This window comes from Sphaerodactylus townsendi, linkage group LG08, assembly GCF_021028975.2.
Source record: "Sphaerodactylus townsendi isolate TG3544 linkage group LG08, MPM_Stown_v2.3, whole genome shotgun sequence".
NCBI lineage: Eukaryota > Metazoa > Chordata > Lepidosauria > Squamata > Sphaerodactylidae > Sphaerodactylus > Sphaerodactylus townsendi.
Genome location: NC_059432.1, coordinates 48582386 through 48602758, shown reverse-complemented (window position 1 = coordinate 48602758; position 20373 = coordinate 48582386). Strand labels below are relative to the sequence as shown.

The 20373-nt window shown below is 40.2% G+C and overlaps 1 protein-coding gene across 9 annotated transcripts in view; it reads right to left on the bottom strand.

The window, feature by feature from the left end:
• The window catches only part of ATE1 (arginyltransferase 1), an 80792-nt gene that overhangs the window by 4017 nt on the left and 56402 nt on the right, over window positions 1–20373 (bottom strand). For all 9 annotated transcript variants that reach the window (XM_048505318.1, XM_048505324.1, XM_048505325.1 and 6 more), the window contains one exon: window positions 9242–9362. In XM_048505318.1, coding sequence (XP_048361275.1) covers window positions 9242–9362 — 121 coding nt within the window. The remainder of the gene's footprint in view (window positions 1–9241; window positions 9363–20373) is intronic.

Here is a 20373-nt window from a genome sequence, read left to right as displayed (position 1 = left end):
TGATGTAAGTGTGATTACTTGAGTTGCCATGGTAGTCACAAATGTGGGGAAGATTTTTTCCATCACCAGATCCAAACCATTGTGTGACTAGTTCTGCACACCCAAGGGAATTTCGTATGTCTCTTTCTTGAACAGTGCACAAGGATGCATCTAATACAAAGCTTCTTTGCAATATGAAATAGAAAAGTCAGCACCAGTTTACAATATGGCATTAGGGTTCTATGTTCAAAGGAAAAAGTAGAAAATTCCACTTAGAACACACAATTTTTTCAGCTTTTCTTAAAAGAGTGGGGAGGATTGGTTTTTATTTTAATGTTCTTGGACCCTAATGTGTCTTTTTAGATTGTGCAGCATTGGAATCAATGTATATAAAATAGATTTTGCTGGGAAAATACTTAACTAAAATGAACTTCTACAAAACATCAGAGTACCTAGGTGTTGGCCCACCTTGATTCCAAGGTAGGACCTCGTTCCCCTCTTCTAAGCTGAGCTGTAGGTCTAAATCTGATGAGGACATGTTCCTTGGTATCTACCCCAGCTGAGCTGCCCTCATGTTGATGCTAGAAAACATCTGCTGTCAATATAACTTTCACATCATAAGTACAGCCCACATAGCTTCTTGACCCATAATAACTCTTGAAAGATAAAATCTAAGCACTCCACCCCAATCCAAACCCTACATACTGCATAACCATGGAAACTGCACAAATTCAGCATTGGAAAGGTTACATTATTCAATAATGGAGACTGACTGCAAAGACAAGTGTTGACCCTGATGTGGGTTTCAGCCAACATTAGAATAAAACCAGCTTTAAATACTACTTTTTTTCTGTTTCCTGAAAACAGCAGACACAACATATTGATCAGTCACCGTTTCTGAATTTAGAATAGTCAGTTTTCTAAGTCTGAGGTCTTTTTTCTGTGTACTTTAAAATTACAATTAAACAAAATTTCATTTCTGCCAGTTTGAAAAGAATTCTCAAAGGTCAGGTAGCATTGCAGCACCAATCAGGCTTCCCTAATCATATCAACCATCTCCCAACTGTAGCTCATTTTAAAACAAAAGGATTTTGTATGACTGTCTATGAAAGCTGGTTTTATTTGCAGTGTTTATTTAAAACCAATGTTGCATGGTGTATTTTCCATGCAATATTCTCTGTGCATGTATTCTCTTTCTTTATACTATCAGGCCCTCATTTTGATAAAGAAATTGAGCAAAAGGTTCTTAAAATACTCTCGTACAAGCACTCTTCCTTTTAAACTTTTAGTACTTGACAGAATGATGAAAAACACTGTTCCTGTGTGGGACTTCATTTCCAATTGCTTTTGGAGATGTACCCATGACATATTTTATGAGTATATACAAATAATGTAAGGTATGACTATGACAGATGTCATTTAGGGATATATGGTAATATACAGGCACGCTTGTACCAGAAATGGGATGCGTTTAATGCTTTTGAGGTTAACATTAGTGTGTAATAATTTTCCAGTAAATAAGTGAATGGCTATATAATTATGTGACAATGCCCTGATAAAATGGCACCTACTAATATACATGACTCAGGCTGAAATTTCCCCCTCTCTTCCTTCATTAGAAAGGCAAAATATTAAAATACCTGAATCCTTTCACAGCTTGCCAATGTTTCCCCACTGACTGCTTCAGTATCCACACATAACACTGCTTCACTAAATGGACCATCAGCCATTCATTGTGTCAGGCCTCAGGTCAGGTTGGAGTCCCTCCTGCAGTCACACGGCAGGTGTAGGGAATATGCCTTACTTGTATGAACACAGTGGCACTGAAAGTTCACAGGCTTTAGCATTCCCTACCTCCACAGGCTGTTTTCGAGCCCAAATGAAGGGTGTTGTTTCCCTGTTGTGAGGCTGTTCATTTATTTATTTACTTGACTTATAGCCCAGCTTTCTCACTGAGGCTCAAAGCGGATTACAGAATGTGAACTAAATACTGTACATCCAATCCTGCAATGGGACAAAAAAAACAGCTGCCAAGCCAAAATGGCACAAAGGAAAATCTCAACTGGACTTGTGACCAAAAATATTGTGAAATTGGTCAAGATCACAGCATCTTACAGTACATAAGATCAATGTGAAGTATTACTGGGCTGTGGTGCGCAGCATGCAAACATTCGGTTCTCCTGAATATAGTTGATATTTGCTTTACCTACACTGAAGTCAAATGCTAATTTGGTTGGTTCCCAGCTTTTAAAAATTCATTAGCCTTCTGAAATATATCCAATGTTTTTCCAACATCCTATCAAGTTTTTTATTTTGCTGTTACCTGGACTACCTGTTCATCTGTGCCACTTCCATTCTTAATGAAACTTTATAAAGAAGAACATTTGTAAGCTAAGCTCCAGGATGGGACACATATAACCATAAAGTAAATCTAATTCTTAAAAGGAAACGGAAGACTTATATTTACAACACCTTTAGGCAAAATATTAGTTGCAACCTGAACAGGTCTGGCGCCAACTTTCATCTTTAAACAAACACCCACACAGAGACCATATTTCAAGAACTGCTCATTATTTTTCAATCTCATTCCTTTTATTGAACAGTGAAACCTGATACTTTTTTTTTTGGCTTGCATTGCTCTTGGGCAAAGATTTTTATTTCCTATACTAGATAATGCTGCTGTATGTCTACCTTGCTGAACTTGTCCAGTGACTGAATTTAGTTTTGTGCCATCGTCTCAAGTTATCAAGCCCTTTTAAGCTGGAGCCCACGAGTTAACTACTCTTTATTATTGAAAAAGGATTTTTACTTGGTCATAATTTGTCTCTAATCAGAGTATGGAAATGAAATATCAGAAATCTAAGATGAGAAATTTCTTGTGGTTAGGTGAAAAATACTTAACTGAAGACAGCCAAGATTATTTCTGTGTACAGGCTCAATTCAATGACGAAAGGAACTGCCTGAAGAGTGGTTAGCTTTCCCCGTTGCAATCCCTAAAGAACTAGCTCACAAAAAATGCCCATTGGGCTTTTGATAAGCCGTAAAATTTAATTTGCAGTTATTATGGTGGTTGTAGAGCAAACTAGCACAAGTAAGACAGCAGTTGCTTGGAACACATGTTGGGAAACAAGAATGATCTGGAGGAGGCAAAAAAAAAATTGAAGCTCCAACCAGATAGGAGTGAAGTGTCATATAGCTCCAGATGGAGTTATTTATTTTATTTACTTCACTAATAGTCCATCGTCCTTTGAAATAGGGACCCAAAGCAATTTACATTGTTCTCCTCTCTCCATTTTGTCCCCCAAACCATCCTGTGAAATAGGTTATCCTGAGAGCACGTGACTGACTCAAGGTCACTCAACAAGCTTTCCACGGTAGAGTGAGGATTTGAACTCAGTTCTTCCACATCTTTGTCCAGCACTCTAACCACTATGCCACACTGGTTCTATGATAGTCTGTCCTTGTATTTATCCTGTCCTTCCTCTAAGAAACTAGGAACGGAGCTCTGAACGGAGGCAAAACCACACGACTGAGTGGATGGTCTTGGAACACAAGGTGAGCTCTGAACGAATCAGTTCACTGGGGATTTGGCCATTTGAGAGGTTGCTGTGGCCGGCCACTGCCGATTTCCCTGAAGTGGCTTTAGGAGTCTAAGCACCAGGGTGTGGGGAGAAGTGGCTGTGAGGGTATGCTCCCAAAGGGCTGCTTTGAGTCGGAAAGCTCTGTCAGCTCGTTCTTTATGAATAAAATCCATACAGATTTTACACACCTGTACACTGTGCATTTCATCAAGGCATAGGAGACAGGCATCGTGGTCATTAGATTTAGTCATCTTAGGACCACAAATGGTATACTTCTTAAACCCTGTGTTAGAAGCCATTCTCAAACAGGAAGGGAACTCCATGAAGAAGAAAATAAATAAAGAAGTAGAAGAACTGTAACGAACAGTGGAGCTAGAGTACAGATGAACTGCATGCTAAGACGGCAAGAAAGGAACTGAGGGTAGAGGGAATGTCCCATCCAGGAGATGTGACTTTGGGGAGAAAAAGCTCCTGCATTTACTACTGGGAGAAAGGGGCATCCCCTCCATAGTCACTGTTAAAGATCTGTTGATAGGCAGGCCTGCACGCAGGCACTGACCCACACTTTACACTGGGCTGCACCAGAAGACCGAAAGTGACAATGAGAATTCAACCCTCATCCCTACAAATCCTTGTGGGTTCCTATTTGTACATTTCTAATAGTGTCTGCAAACAGCTTGCATAGTTAAGTATGGCCAGAGTTAAGAGAAGAAGCAAAAGGAGAGGACTGAGGCTTCCGGAAGCAGCTGCATGGCAGGCACTAGGCTGCCTCCTCATGTGTAAACAGAGAAATGCAAGGAGAGCCCTCTGCAAGCCTACTGAACAGAGAAGACCCCTGTAGTAAGCATTCCCTGTGAAATCGGCCTGTCCCACCTTTTTTGGTGGCGCAAGTCTGTGCCATTGGGAGGGGGCATTTCCGGCCTGAATGTACACTAGGAGTTGGCTCTGCTTCCAGGAATGCTATCATTCATTCTGGCAAAGGCAACTGCAGTAGCAGCCAGCTGCCATGGGGTCCAGCTTTCACATTTGAGTGCTATGGTGGCTAGCCGCCGAGGTAAGTCCCTTGGTACCAAGGTCCATGCTAATTTGCACGGTGGTAAGGACACTGGTGCGACCCTTCTACCATTTCCAATGCAGTTTTAGCACAGTTAGAAAAACTTTTGGAACAATTGCAGTAAAAGCACATGCAATCAGAACATTATACTGAAACAGATCTTGATGTGATTTTTTTTCTCCAGGAAAGTCCCATAAAGGGAAGCTTAGAGGAATCTAAAATCTTACAGCTTCCACTTGGAGGAAGAATAGGCAGATAACAGTATATTAGGAAGGATTAACATGCTCATGTTTGGAAGAAAAACTGCCAAGGTTCAGATAATGATGTTCTCTCTGCTAAATCTTGCAACATAGCTAGAAGTATTTAATACTGAGGATTAAAAATTTCACCTATATATTAAACGTTTTGATGCATGTACTAGATGTTAAGTTGACAAATTTGTTTGGATACAGCTCATTATCACTATCTCTACTGCTTAAATATATTTTATGATCAAGGATCATGTTGGATTATGAACTTCAGTTGCCTTCAAGTGTTTATAAAGTTAATTAGAAACAGATGCGAGCTCAAAAAAGCTGGAACAGTTGCTGCAAATAATCAATGCAGTTGTTCTTTCTTTAATAAACTGAACAAGAACTTTCCAAATTCAGCCATGGTAATTGTTTGAAAATGAATGTTTTTCATAGTTTTTTCCCTCCGTCATTTGATTTCTTTGCCATTGCAAGGAAATTGCAAATATACTCTAAACTGATTAATAGGACACACCATCCTAACATACATATCCTATAAAATAGGTTTGAAAATATCCTATTCAATACTGACATAAAGTCACCTGGGATATAATCTGACCCTATTAATAGAAGTTTTACCACCAATTTCAATGGAAACTGAAATAAATCCTAAATAAATAAAGAAAAGGTATTTTCATGCCAGTTCTTCAGAGTCCTGCTCAAGGGAGCTTAGAATTAAAACAATGTCACAATATTAACAAGCCATTAAATTGGACTGCCTTACCAGTGTTCCTCAATAAGAGATACTATAAACATTTGGTTATGCCCTGTCAAAATGCCACTCCTGACTCCATTATTATCATCTACGTAATATATTAATTGACCATATTCTAGAATCCACTGCCACTAGTTTTCCATAAGTAGGAAAGAGAGAGAAAGAGAGAAAGACAGAGATTGCACGCACATCCTGAAAAGAGTCACCTAGTTTTCATCCTAGGTCTTTCATGATAACATTTTATACATGGTTCCTATTGAACTGTCACCATTTGAAATCTGCAGTATTAAGTTGGCACCTGAAAATCTAGAATCACAACAGCACAAGCTGATTAGTCGTATCATAATGTGGTACTTCTCAAAGCAACAACATGTCAAAAGTCTTTTTCTGGATGCTGTCACTGAAAACGGTCATGCCTCTCTCACAGTTCAACATTTTATATTCAATTAAAGATTCAAGAAAGTATCTCAAATTACCTTCTGTGTCCCTAAATGTCTAAAACCCTACTACTTGGGAGTGAACAGCTACCAAACACACAACATTTTGGAAAGCTTGCTCTAAGGCCTGTTTCTTGCAGAAGTAAGAAATAAGATAAGCAAACCACATACAGTATTTTCTCAGTTGCCTGTAGCCCAGTTGATAAGGGAGAACTTGAACATGAGCATCCACTCCCCACTCATCTTTCCACTACTCCCACTGAGTGATCACTGGATTTACGGAAAGTGTGGCTGAAGGCTTTTTTCATATATAAAATGTTTTGACATCTGCTCCCCATTCCAAAGGCAAGGAAGATATAACTTTCCCTTAGAGTAGAAGCTAATTGGAGAGACTGCTGTTTCTCAGGCAAGCTACTATTACCATCAGAAAACAAATTAGTCATCAGATGGTTGGCATGCTGAAACCTTCAATCATTATCTAAATAAAGCATCAATTTAAAAGACACAAATATTTCAATTTTTAAAGAAAAATGCTATATACTGAGCATGGCTCAGCTTCTTTTCTCGCTCTTAAGTAATCAACATCTTGAGTACCATACATGATCGCTACTAGGGTCAAGTTTAGTTATTCTACATACTGAAAAACCTTATCCATTCTTTCCTGGCTCTTTTGTTGCTAATGTCCTTAAATAAGCCGTTTCAATTATGTTTCAGCTATGGGAGCACAATTTAAACCTCACCCCCATTAAAACAAAAATAGAGATGTTTAAAAGTGTCAACATCTGCAACCACAATAAAGACACAATTTTTGACATGATGACCCAAAGAATCCTAAAATCACGAAGTATTTCTAACAGTGCAATCCTATTGGGGGGCTGAATCAAGTACTGAAGGCAGCTTGGAGCTGCGCCAATGCATTTGCCCTCTCTGCTGGCGCAGTAGAGGGGGCAAAGGCGCTAGCGACCAGGCACCCCTCAGCTCTCTGGCATTGAAACCTGGAAATGGGGGATGCCATGGAACTATGCTGGCATCCAATCAGATACTGGTGCAGGGTAAATGGGGTGGGTCAGGGCATTCCCAGGGTGGAGTCAACATTATTCAGCTTCCACTTTGACTTTGCAGGCAGGTATGCTGCGGCCTGAGGTTTGGACTTATACCACCCTTTTGGGTGGCGCAACTCCATAAAAAAATATGGAAGGCTTTCTGGTGGGGGGGCGGGGTTTGTATTTTCTGCCTTCCCACGCTGTCAGGAAGCCCTCTGGAAGCTGTGGACTGGGTTGCCAAAGATAAAGGCTACCATATGATCTCTTCAGAAGATGGCCAAAAATACAATCCAATAACCTCACATGCATACGAACATATCTGCCACCAAGTTGTGAAATGGATATTCTGGAAATTTTCTTGCACTGGAAAATACATGTTGAAGACTTCTCTTCTAGTGGTTCATCACAGTCACAAATGAGAGAAAAATACAAATGATCATCATTGGTCTTCAGGCATATTAATACTTTATAAGCAAGGAAGTCTTAGTTGCTGAATTATGAACTGTTGTAGTGTGATACCTACAGGATTTGTTATGGAAAAACATTTCATCTGAAACAGAACACACCATTGTCTGTCTGACCTGATGTTTATATTCACTGTATTTTAATTAAGGGACTTATTTTACTGACAACTGTAAGGAGGTGTTTTGCAGGAAACTGGTTCTGGAATGAAGCACTGCTTCCTAAAAGCCAGCAGCTACACAAACCTCAAATGACTGCAGCTCACAGCAGGCCTTCTGCTATTCAGCATGGAGCTATGTTTTAATTTCCTTAAGCCACAGGACACAAGTCTGAATTCAGATTGCATTTTGTCCATACTGAATACATCAACCCAGACACAAACTTTCATATTTTATTATTTCAAAATGATGCCCATAATACATATCATGTTCACTTTGGGTCAGTGTTCTCCTGCGCCTCCTGAACCTTCCCAATCTTTTCTGTTCCCAGTTGTAGCTATTTTGGGTACTTAATTATTCTCCTAAATTTTCCCTGGGTCCTCAGAACAATTTTTTAAATCACATTGTAGGAAAGGTCAATTTGATTGTACCCTTACCTTGATTCTATTCATTCGCTTTTTCAGTTTTGTGCAGGTTCTATAATGCTGTTTTCCATTCAGAATGCATTCAGATTTCCCATTGGAACAAAAGTAGTTTAACCCTGCACCATTTTAGACAAATAGTTCCTTGACAAACAAAGAACATCTAGGTTGACTTAGAGCAGATACAGAAAATTTAATGTCCTTTCGGCCTGCAGCCATTCTTCAGAACTAAACAGCCATCTTCATGTTAACATGACAAACCACTATGAATAAAAAAGCACTGTGTTGAAATTACTGCACTAAAGAGGAAGTTATTACTTTCAGTCCTTCCCAAAATAAGTTAGATTGTAACACTGAGGTTCCTTAGTCATTTGCACAGCCAAAGTGTCCAGAAAGGCCTCACTCCCATCTCTACCGCCTAGTTAGTCTTTAACAACTATGGTAATTGCAAAGCTTTTCATAGCTATAACAAGCAATAGGATTTTCACTCCCAATGGATTGAATGACATTCTGAAATTGTGCCTGGAGCTGACCCTGAGGTATCACGGCAAAGTAATACATGAGCTACACCAAATACCCAGATAACCTCTCATGCAAACTGGCAATCCACATGAATGCCTAATCATACAGACCCACTTTGATTGATACATGATACAGCCATAAAGTCTCTGCACAACCTGCTGTGTGTGAGGAGAAGAGTTAGCCTGCACAGAATGCAGGGGTATGTGGGCATTTGTGGAGACTTTCAACATCTTCTACACATTATGAAGGCCTCACTCCCATCTCTACACATTATGTGTCTCAACAGCAACCAATACTGAATTTATGAACCACAGTGGTTAATTTTATAGGGTGATGTAGGAATTGAAATCACAGTAAATACATGATGTGAAAATGAAATGGCTTTTATCTCCACACATCATGAGAAACATAACAGTAAACAATCCCAAGGTGATTCTGGTAATGAGAAAAAACTCATATGAAAGGAAATGGAAAGGTACTTATAAACGGAAGAAGCCGAGTCTTGGTCCAAAACAGATATTAACACATAAAGCACTAGACAGGGAAATATCTGTACATGATGGAAGTTGTGTACCCACCAGCTTTGGCATCCAGATTGAAGCGACAGTACTTTGAATGCTCAAGAGAAGGCAGACATTGCTCAATGGGTACCCAGACATACGTCTCTGGGCACAACAAGTCAGAAGGTCTATATTGGCCCTAAGGAAAAGAAAAAAAAGAAATAACATATCTTTAGGGATAAATACCTCATGTTTTGCTCCAGGGTAAAGATGTTGTAGTAACAGAAAATCTTAAGCAGTATAATTTAGTCACAACATACAGGTGAAATATGAAATATTTATTAAATATTAATATGGTAAATAGCCAGAATAACAAACCAGATTTAAAACAATGGGGCAGAGAAACAAAACATATTTCTTATACAAATTGTACTGAGCCTGTTTTTAAAGATGCAGTATGCTGACTAATCTTGGTTAAAGCACTAATTTCGTCCTGTCTTGCTAAACTGGCACAAGCACAAAGGCACAATGAACATTAAAATTAAACGTGTCTGTTGCTAGTTTTAAATATTTCCAAAGAGAGAAACTCCATTGGGGTTTTTATGTTTGTTTGCTTCTTCATGTTGGGAGTCTTTGTAGCATCTTAAAATTGAAAATTGCACCTGATGGCATGGCATCTCATTACCTGGTAGTCCCCATTTTAGGAAAGCAACACACTGCAGGCTTTGGGGCAATTCCACCATAAACCAACCATCATTCCTTTCCCTCATCACTGATATTCTGCACTTTACATCAGCCTGATGAAGAATTCTGGGGAATTCAAAAGCTGTTTATGATATTTTGGTTGGTCCTAATAAAGTGGCAGTGCACTATTGTCACTGTATTCAGAAACACTGGTATACAAACGTGTGAGTTCATGTACAAGATGATACTAAGCTGTTATATGGAGGGAGGAAGATTAAATCCAGGTTTCACAAGACCAAGTTACCAATATTTATTATTGAGGCATCAAAATCTCTCCAGTGAAAATATTGCAAAGGAACACACACACACACACACAACGAAGCAACATGTTTCACAGTACTGCAGATCTAAGTTTTGGTACATGAGAGGTCTCACTAAATACATTTTGGACTGTTTAATGCGTGTGGGGGTAGGGAATGTGCTCTCTGCCAGTACAATCTAAACACAGCTTGTGAAAACTGAGTAGCTGAATTTACGTGCAAAGCACTCTCTTGGGGAAGATAATGCCTATCTCTGTTTATGTAATAAAATCAGGGAGCAAGGGCTCTGCTGTAGTACTTCACTTCTGGGATTCCACTGGTGTTGCCTTTCAAGGCAAAGAGTGAATTTAATAAACCTTTAGACTGCCTTGCCTTTTCTCATGGCCGGCCTGCCTCTGCCTTAATGCACTGCTGTTGATAATTCAGGGTTATTTTGTTTATGTAATGTTAGGACTCCTCTTTTAAGCAGCTGGCTGGAAACTGAGATGAAGGCTACGTTAATTCACTTTTAATAAAAGATCAATGGGGCTTATTGTGGAAAAATAGAACACAGATGTATGCTTTACCTGATAAAAAAATTAAATGTGTGTTTAACCTTTTCTGTTTGTTTTATGCTACTGGTACTTGACCCGCTTTGTTTTTTTGAAACGATTATCTTTCTTTGGTGCTTTTATTTTTCATATTTGGTTTAGTCTGTGAAAACAAACTCTGCTGATATTCATTCATCTCAAACACACCCCAAATCCCTCAGATTTTTCAAAATATTTTAAAAGTAAATCTTCAGACTTAAGTTTCATTAAAACCTTTGGCCTAGCCTTGGAACAGAACTCCAGAAATCTCTGATTTGGTTTGGAGAACAGAAACTTGAACATGAGGCAAGGCAGAGTGAGAATATTTCAATTACAGAACTTTAAGGCAGAACTGCCAATGCTGCCTCCAGAAGTTTTCAATTAAAAATCCATCCATACTTTACAACAGTCTGAATGAATGTCATATGTAAGGATTTTGCCTTCAACATACCTTTTGCAAGAGGGAACCAGTGCTGAGAGAGATTGGTTGAATTTCTGGTTGGCATCAAGAAAGAGGTGAAGGGGAAAAACAAGGGAGTGACAAAGTGACCAGTTAAACACCCTGCACTAAAGTATGCTCTAGAACAAGAGAGCGTTGTGGTGTGACATGGTTAATGTTTGTTGCCTCTGAGTAATCCCACATTGGGTACTGAGCAGGCTGAACTGTGGAACCTTCTGCATCTATTGAGAAAATACAGCTGCCTCTCCTTCTGCCACTCCTTTCCCTTTATGGTGAAAGCACAGTTTAAAGGACGTAATAGCTATAGGAAACTTCAAAGGAGGAAGCCGTTTTTACAGAAGTATCTCCCATAGACAGCAGGATTTCATAATTGTCAGGAAGTGGGACATTCTGCTTTCATTTTGCTATCATGTAGCTAAAGCCTCCCTATGTCTGTTCCTAGTACATAGGGTTGCCTGGGTTGGTAAAGTCCTGGAGATTTTGAGGGTGTAGCCTGATGATTGTGAGGTTTTGAAAAGGGTAGGGACTTCAATGGGGTGTCGTTCCACAGAGTTCTTCTTCCAAAGCAACTATTTTCTCCGGATGAACTGATCTCTGCTGCCTGGAGATCAGTTGCAATCCCATGAGATCACCAGCTACCACTTGGAGGTCAGAAACATACTAGTACTCCTTGAGCTATCTCTGTGTTTCTGATTCCAAGAACAGAAATTAGATTTCACCATTACCCTGAAAATCTTTTTAAGTGGGGACATTTGGGTCCTACACGTCCTATGCTGGGGAAAGGCAATTTAACACTTTCTTTTGTTTTATCTTCCCAAATGTAAATCCCCGCTCAGAAAGTGCCCCTAATGTTTTTTTCCCTATCATGGGAACAAGCAATATGGGGGAGGGGGGAGTCACATCAGGGGGAATGTTAAGACCTAGCACTGATATTCCATTCCAATTTCCTTCTCTCTTCCAGCCCCAATTGCTGCTCTTAACAGATATAATCACAGCAGTCCCTTACATCAAATAGATGTAAGTCCCTTACATCAAATAGATGTAAGTTTAAAGAAACTGCTGAGTTCTTCTTTGGGGAGAACCATTTGTATATCAGTGTGTTTACCAGTTTCATTGGCTCTCCAAATAACCTCACTGTGGGTAGATAGTTACCTCATTATATTAAGAACTGGCAAGATACCCGTGCTTCGCTACGCATACTTCATCACAGCTTCTCTATGAATTTCGGGGTGACATTAAGCATACTTCTTTACAGCCTGTTTGTGAACTTTGGAGTGATATGCAGCATATTTCCTCACAGCCTGTCTGTGGACTGACGGGTTGGTTTTCGCATATTTTGCAGCAGCTTCCTGTAGTTGTCTTTTTCTAATGCAATGTGTAAATCGCTTTCTGCATTTAATTCCTTTTCTCCCTTTAGCGGTTTCAGCAGAAGGAACAGGTTGGTATGCGTTGAGGAGGACAGTGTTAGAATGCAGTTGGCGCACCATTGGATCAATCATGCTTGTTGTTTGGTAGGTATTAGCAGAACTTGTCGATGCAACAAATGGAGTTAGAGCTTCAAAGTGCTCTTCATTGAAATGTCCTGTGAAACGAAGCTGTATATATAAACGCGAAATACCACTCAGTGACTGACTGACTGGCTCATCAAAAGAACTCAGAAACCATCGATAATACCATGTTGAGGGACATGAAACTCATGGTTTGTAACTGTCACCCTTAGAATGTTCATGCAGATGGCCAGAGTTGAACAGTAAATATCTAATAAGTCAAGTGGAAGTGAATATTTTGGAAAATCCTTTCTTAGTGAGCACCTGAAGCACATAACGAACCGGTGTGCCAAATTTCAACTTTGTAGTTTCGGTGGTTTTTGAGTTCTTTTGATGAGTCAGTCAGTGAGTGGTATTTCGAGTTTATATATATATAGATTACAATACCCAGGAAACCATAGTGAGATACTGGGGGGGGGGGGGGGGGAGAGAGATTTCTGCTGGGACCAGCTCAGTGCCCTACCAGTCATAATCTTGACATCAGAGGCAACCCAGACTCATGGAAATGAGCAAAGGTAATATGGACACCAATCTTAATTCAAGGGCTTTGATATCAAGGTCTGCCTAATACATGACATCGGTCTTTCCCTTCCCGAATTAAGAATGCATAACTTGAAGCACACAGCCACTCAAACCTGGTTCATAACAGACCACCCTTGAGATCATGCACCTGGCTCCAGCTTCACAAAGAACTTGCAAATGTCCACGCCCTGATTTCATCAGCAATCCTGCTAGATAGCCATACACCTTTTTCTTCCAAAACATAAGTTAATCTTACACCTTCTGTCTAGCTATTAAGAGTAATCAAATTTCCAGAATTTCTTTGTTTTAACAGTCCAACCTCATCAAGACTTGGAATGTCCTTGTTTTAATTTCATCAGAACTGTCCAAAACTCACAGTGGGTCTTCCCAGGTCTGAATCAAATTTTCCACAGCACTGTCTGTGCCTGGAAGCGGAACTTTGCTTTGTTCCAGGAAATTGCCCCACTTATGATTGCTAGAGGGTCAATTTTTCCTATAACGAGATCCCCCAAATCCATGGCAAATTGGGCTATCTCTTTGTGTCCGTGAGAAATGCTGGCCGCTTTTCTCATTATTCTTGAACCACTTCACTTCTGGAATGGTAAATATCACCTTCCCCAAACTCTGATTTATGCCCGCTATTGCTCATCTCTGTATTTTCCCAGGTTCCTTCAAATTCTCTCTCTGTGTCTGTAAGCTTGCAAGTACATTTTTATTATTTATAATCTCTTAATAAAATTGTGACCCTTCTTCCTTTCAATTCTGGTTTTGAGTGGATTTCTTTAGGGAAAAGATCTCTGTATAAATAGGTAGAGGTTCCCTACCTGACTCTTGAATTGCAGTCTGTTTCCAGTTAATTCCTCCTACTATTAAACAGACTAGACAAATTTGGATAATAATCATATACTTATAAGAGATGTTCTTTGTAAGCATCCTGTGTAGGATCTCTGTGCTTTACCCCCTGTAGAATATTTTTTTTACTATTTATATAGTCAAATTTAATGGAACAAACAAGGATCACATGCTAGCTCATGTATTTCTTTATGGTATGAAATCAGCTTATGCTCAAGCAGCTCCTATGCCACAGATTCTGCTCTGGTAAGAACAGAGGCTTAAACCTGTAGAAGCCACCTGTTCTCTTTCAGGATCCAATCCACGATATATAAATCTAAGCTTACACATTAGTGCACCTTAATATAAATAAAACATTATGGTGAACATTTTTTTCTTGATGCGTCTCTTTCCCTACTTTAATTTGAAGAATTAGCAGTTTGTTAACTATTTTTCACTTTCAAAAGATATCATACTGTGGAGAAATGTCCTCCACTTTTTCAGTTACTGTGACTGTTTCCTGTGTGTGTATAAGTTTGGAACTCAGATGAAAATTAGTAAATAACAGGAAGGAACGGAATGGACCACCAAGTTCAAAATACAAGGGTACTTTAGAGCATAAATATGCTAATGGATCTGGCCAAAGAAAGACACTTGTTTACCATCTCACATACTAAAGGAATGTTACACTCAAAAGGACAGAGACCTGCTAACAGGTTAACAGTTAGATAGTTAACTCTTCCTCTTGAAGCTGGAAGGGCTAAACCGGAGGAGGATGGACATACAAAATTCTCTGGACACAGAATAATCAACCGTTCACTTTTATCCTGTGGTTTCTGGCCAGGGAAGCTATGAAGATTCTTGAACAGGGGTCTCCAATCTATGGGCCTCCAGATGTTCATGGACTACATTCCCATTAGACCCTGCCAACATGGCCAACTGAAGGAGCTGATGGAATTTGTAGTCCATGAGTATCTGGAGGGCCATAGGTTGGAGACCGCTGTTCTTGAACAAATCATCAAATGGTTAGTCCCTAAGCATTTTGGGGGGAAAGTTTGAGATTACTAAAGAGCCAGAAGGGGTCTCTCAAGATTAGTCTGAAATGGCTTGTGGACTTTTCTTACATGCCCAGAAAAGCAGGGTATAAGTCCAAACTCTTATTCTAGCTACCATTAATCATGGTTCAGAGTTGCATAGGGACAAGAGCAAATGAAAGGAAGCATAAGGGAGGAGGGAGCAAACATGTAGGGCATTCATTTTTGCAAATTCAAGGTTTGGGGGCAAGACAATGTGACATTACATACCGTTTATATGATCATCTTACCAGCTCTTATTACAGAAATTTGGAAGCATACTTTAAGGTGGAGCTCAACATTGTTTCAAATACCAATAAATTAAATTGTTAAGCTGTTGTTTAACCATCTAGTTAATTTTTTCCTTTAATCCTACACCCTCCCCTTGTGTCACTCCTTGATCAAACTGCATTAGACATCTCTAGTGCTACACATTATGAATATGAGGATTTAGTGTGCCTTTGTGGTAAAGCATCAACTGTGACCTGATAAGAGTTTGCATGCATGTCGTGTAACAATGATCTAGCTCTCCTGTTAAAAAAGTAATTTATCCAGTTAGAACAGTTAGCAAAACTAATCAATTATATCTATGTTTTAGAAAGGCTGCACGACTTATATCACTTCAACACTGTTATCAAGTTGGATGCACTTCTACTTTATCCACAGAAAAGAATTTTAGCTGTAATTTCAACTCAGTACTTTCTTTTAACTTATTTTCTGGTAACTTATCTTGCTTCCTTTGAACGTGTTTTGATCCCCACCCTCCAACATGGCTTTTTACGCATATTTGGTCTCTTCAGATCAAGGCTACACTGCTTTTGGATCAGATTCTCAACTGCTCACATGCTCACATTCAGAACTGACTGTGCTACAGATCAGAGAAGCCCCACAGCTTCCAGGAGTAGAGAAAGCACGATTTTTTTCTTGCCTGCACAGGGAAAGTGGAGCAAAGTGGTATGCATTTTGCTTCCTTTGGTTTTTCTGCTTCTCCCCACCTTCTCCCTACCCATGCAGGAGTAATTCCATCAGAATTTCAGAGTTCTTTAGGCTATAGTCTCACAAGGCATTATATCTTTCAGAATGGAAGTTGTAGAAATTACTACTTTGAATGAGGAATGTAGATGCACAGATGGCTGGAGTCTCCATGCTTTCAGATAGTTTGGAATCAGACTCTGTGGCCAGCAGATACTGAAAGCTTCCCTCCCTGGAAGTTTCAAGCAAGAGTTCTAATTACCATAATCAAAAAAGATTTCATGAAATCTTTACTTATCTATTCTGTCTGTCTGTCTGTCTGTCTGTCTGTCTGTCTGTCTGTCTATCTATCTATCTACCTTTCTTTCTACCTTTCTTTCTTTCTTTCTTTCATCCATCCGTTCATACATGTATGTATTATTGTATCTTTTTTCTTCCTTTCCATCTTTCTATCAATTTCTGTTTGAATGCACTATGTCTGTCTGTCTATTCAAACAAACATATTTATAAAGGGAAAAGGAGGCACCACAGAAAGTGAAAAACCACCATCACACACAAAAAAATTACCATGGCTAAAAAAAGGTGTGTAAAAACAGGGCCCCACCACCACCACAAAAAATGTTTGTTAGTTAATTAGTTACTTACTTACTTACTTCAGGTGAACTAGAGTCCCACAATAAAGGTCTCTGTCACATATATGTATATCTCACAGATAGAAATGCAGCCAATACTCTTAACTAAAATGCATGTCTCTATCCTGTCTTAGTTTGTTTTGGAGATGAAAGGATGTTAAAATCTCTTTCTGAAACCAGATGGAAGGCACATGCCATGGCGACAGGAGCAATTCTGAAGTCTTTCTTTATGATTTTGGAAGCTTCAGAATGTTTGGCAGAAGACCAGTCACAAAAAAAGGAGACAATACAAGAACAGCAGAGAATGTGGAAAATAAGATGCAAGAGCTAGATTTTGCTTTCAGGCTGAACTATTGGAATGAGATTTTGCAAACGTTTCAAAGAGTAAGTCAAATCCTGCAAAATGAGAATGAAAACTTGCAAAGATGTGCAGATTTGTATTTGTAATTAGCTGACCATCTGCATACATCAAGAGATGAATCTGAAAGATCTGAAGCAGTTGCAAAGGAGATGCTACCAGATGTAGATTACAAATCAACTCAAACTCACAAACATATAAAAGTACCCAATGACGGAGATGCACCAGAAGTAAATCTGAGCGCCAGAGATAAATTTTGCATCCCCACTTTCCACACAATTATTGACAAGCTAGTAATGCAGATAAGAAAGAGAGAAGACGTGTACAATGAAACAGCATTCACTCATACGTTCACCATAAGTTCAATGCAGAAAAAAACAACTGTGAAAACTATATCCAGTCATGCTGAACTTCACAAAATAATTGTAGAAGACAATATTGAGTGTGCTTTTCCAAATGTAGAGATTGGCTTGTGCTTATTTTTAACATTGATGGTCACACATTGCACTACTGAACATTCGTTTTCACCGCTGAAGCATATCACAAATCCCAACAAAGTAACAATGTGACAAGACAGACTCAACGTCTTGTCTCTGCTTAGCACAGAAGCAGATCTGTTACACCAGATTAATTTTGAGGGCTTGATCAGAGACTTTGCAATTTTTAAAGTAGAAAAAAGCTTTTGAAGTACAAATAAGCAGATAACAATTACCTTTTCATCCATGAATGTTAAAATGCTAGGTATCTTTAAGATTTTAGAAAACAGTGACATGAAGAATGGTTAGTAATAACAGCCGATATCTCTGTTTGTGTGCCTGCCTATTTGTGCCCTGTCAGCAAAAACAGTACATTGTAACTTTCTTCCGCAAGGTTTGGAAAAATGTTCTAACTTGAAACATTTGAAATACATTTTAACAGTTTTATTTGCATTGTTCCCTTAAGGCAATTTTAAATTATTGAAAGATTGCATTTTCTACTCCCCAGCCTTAGTTATTATAACATATAATTGAGTAAGAGCCTGGCCAGGTGGGGATGACACAGTGTCAGCCAATTACTACACACCGGCAAGGTGAAGGACAGTTCTAGTGCACATGACTTTGGGGGTGAGATGCAGGATGGTGATCCAACTGCTGAGGTGTGGGACGGCACCGACGATTCACTGAACACTCCCAGCAAATAAAGAAAGGAAGAATCCATTTTTGGGAGCAGAGGTTATGTGGGAATGGTTGGGAAAAAGAGAGGGGAAGGGGGCCAGTCATCTTGTTGTGGCCACAAATCCTGTGGGGGAGAAAGGGGGAACAGGTCCTTTATCTGGTCATAGCCCATCCACCCTGTGGGGAAGGGGAGGGAGAGGGGGTCCATCATCTGGTTGAGGGAGAAGGGAAAGGGGCAGCACAAAGCCTGCACACATGGGGGGGGGGGAGGACAGAGCAGAGAGCAAAAAAAACTCCAAAATGGGGGGGTCTGAAAGAGAGAGATGACCTAGGGGTGGGAGTGTGTGTATATAAGCGAGCAAGAGAAAGAAAGAAGGAAAGAAGGAAAGAAAGAAAGAAAGAAAGAAAGAAAGAAAGAAAGAAAGAAAGAAAGAAAGAAAGAAAGAAAGAAAGAAAGAAAGAAAGAAAGAAAGAAAGAAAGAAAGAAAGAAAGAAAGAAGCAGGCAGAGAGGAGAGGGAAATATCAAACATTGGCCGGGAGCGGAGAAAGACAAGAGGGGTTGCCCCCCTCAGTGGATGCAACTTAACCCACCAATTGTTTAGAGCTCATTTTATTTGTTCATAAAATGGGTGTTACTGATGGCAATTAAATTGTCCGGGTTCGGCAGCAGCGCCCGGTCTTACCCCACTGAGTCCCGCACCAGCTGGCACTGCAGGAGATGGGAAGGTGGCAGAGGAGCCTCTTGCAGGGAGGGAGAAGGCCTTAGAGGCCTCAGAGACCCTGTTCAAAGGGGAAGGCAGGGAAGAGAGGAGGCTAAGGCCCAGCAAGCCCACAGCTGAGGCAGTTGTAGAAGAAGGGCTGAAGAAGCAGCTGGGATGAGGGAGAGGAATGAGAGGGCAGAAGGTATTTAAGGAAGTGGGAAAGGGCGAGTCTGGAGCTGCCGCAAAAGCAGGGAATGTGGGTGGTGGTGTGAAGAGACAAGGGAAAGGGACAGCTCAATGGTGGGAAGTGGGAAGGAGGAAAGAGGACCCTGAAGCCCAGACCCCCTTTGAGAACCTAGACCCTGGTTCAAGCTGGTCCTCACCACAATGCAATAATGGCACAGAATTAGAAATTCGTTCAACAAGCTGTGAGGCCACAGGGGAGGGAACAAAGAGACCCACAAACTACTTTCCCTGTGAAGCAACAAGGGAGAGAGAGAGGAAGGGTGTGAAAGCTCAAGCCAGACCAGGGAAGGGAGGCAAGGAGGCCTGCTAAGAGAAGGGTGGCGTGGGCAAGGGCTGCCCCGTACACCCAGTACTTTGTGGGCGCGGTGGTTTCTTGGCCCCTTGGGCCAATGGGGAGAGTCATCATCTGGGGAGACCAACCCCCAGGTTAGGGTGGAGGGAAGGATACACCACCCAAAGGGCCTGGGCGAGGGGGGGGGGACGCCACATAAATAAATTGCTTTTTGCTCTAAAGGGCTAAATAAACAAAATTTAAAAAACAGGCTATATTGTGAATGCAAATTGTGAAATCTGGTCTGACTGGCCTGCAAGTAAACTGAATTATGAATCTTGCAAATGGAAGGGCCAGGGCACCAAGGGCCAGGGCCAGGGCACCAAGGGCCAGGGCACCAAGACTTAATCTGGCCCTGGGGTAATCTCTCCTAAATTCTCCTTCTCACTGCAGCCTGCTGACCAGTATGGCTTTGCCTACGAAGGTCTCCTGAGAAAGCCTTTTGTGGATCAAAGGAGACTGCTGGGGAAGGGGGAAAGTATCAAACATCTATTTTGCCAGCATAATATTAACAGGATCTACACCACTACTATCTCTCTAAACAAGTTATAATAGTATTAGTACAAAACTCAGGCTACTGAAAATCAAAATACCTTTTCCATCATTATATCCATAAGTGATCTTTGTGAACCAGCACAAAGTGTTCATGCAAAAAACTCATGGAAATAGCATGAATTAGTGGGGGCGAAGTCCCTGAAGTTTTAGAAATGATGATGTTAATCCTGTTTCTGAACTTTCTTGAGAGAAATCTGATAGTGTAGAAATTCTCATTTCCTTTTTTCTGCAACAGGGTAGACACTCCTGGACTA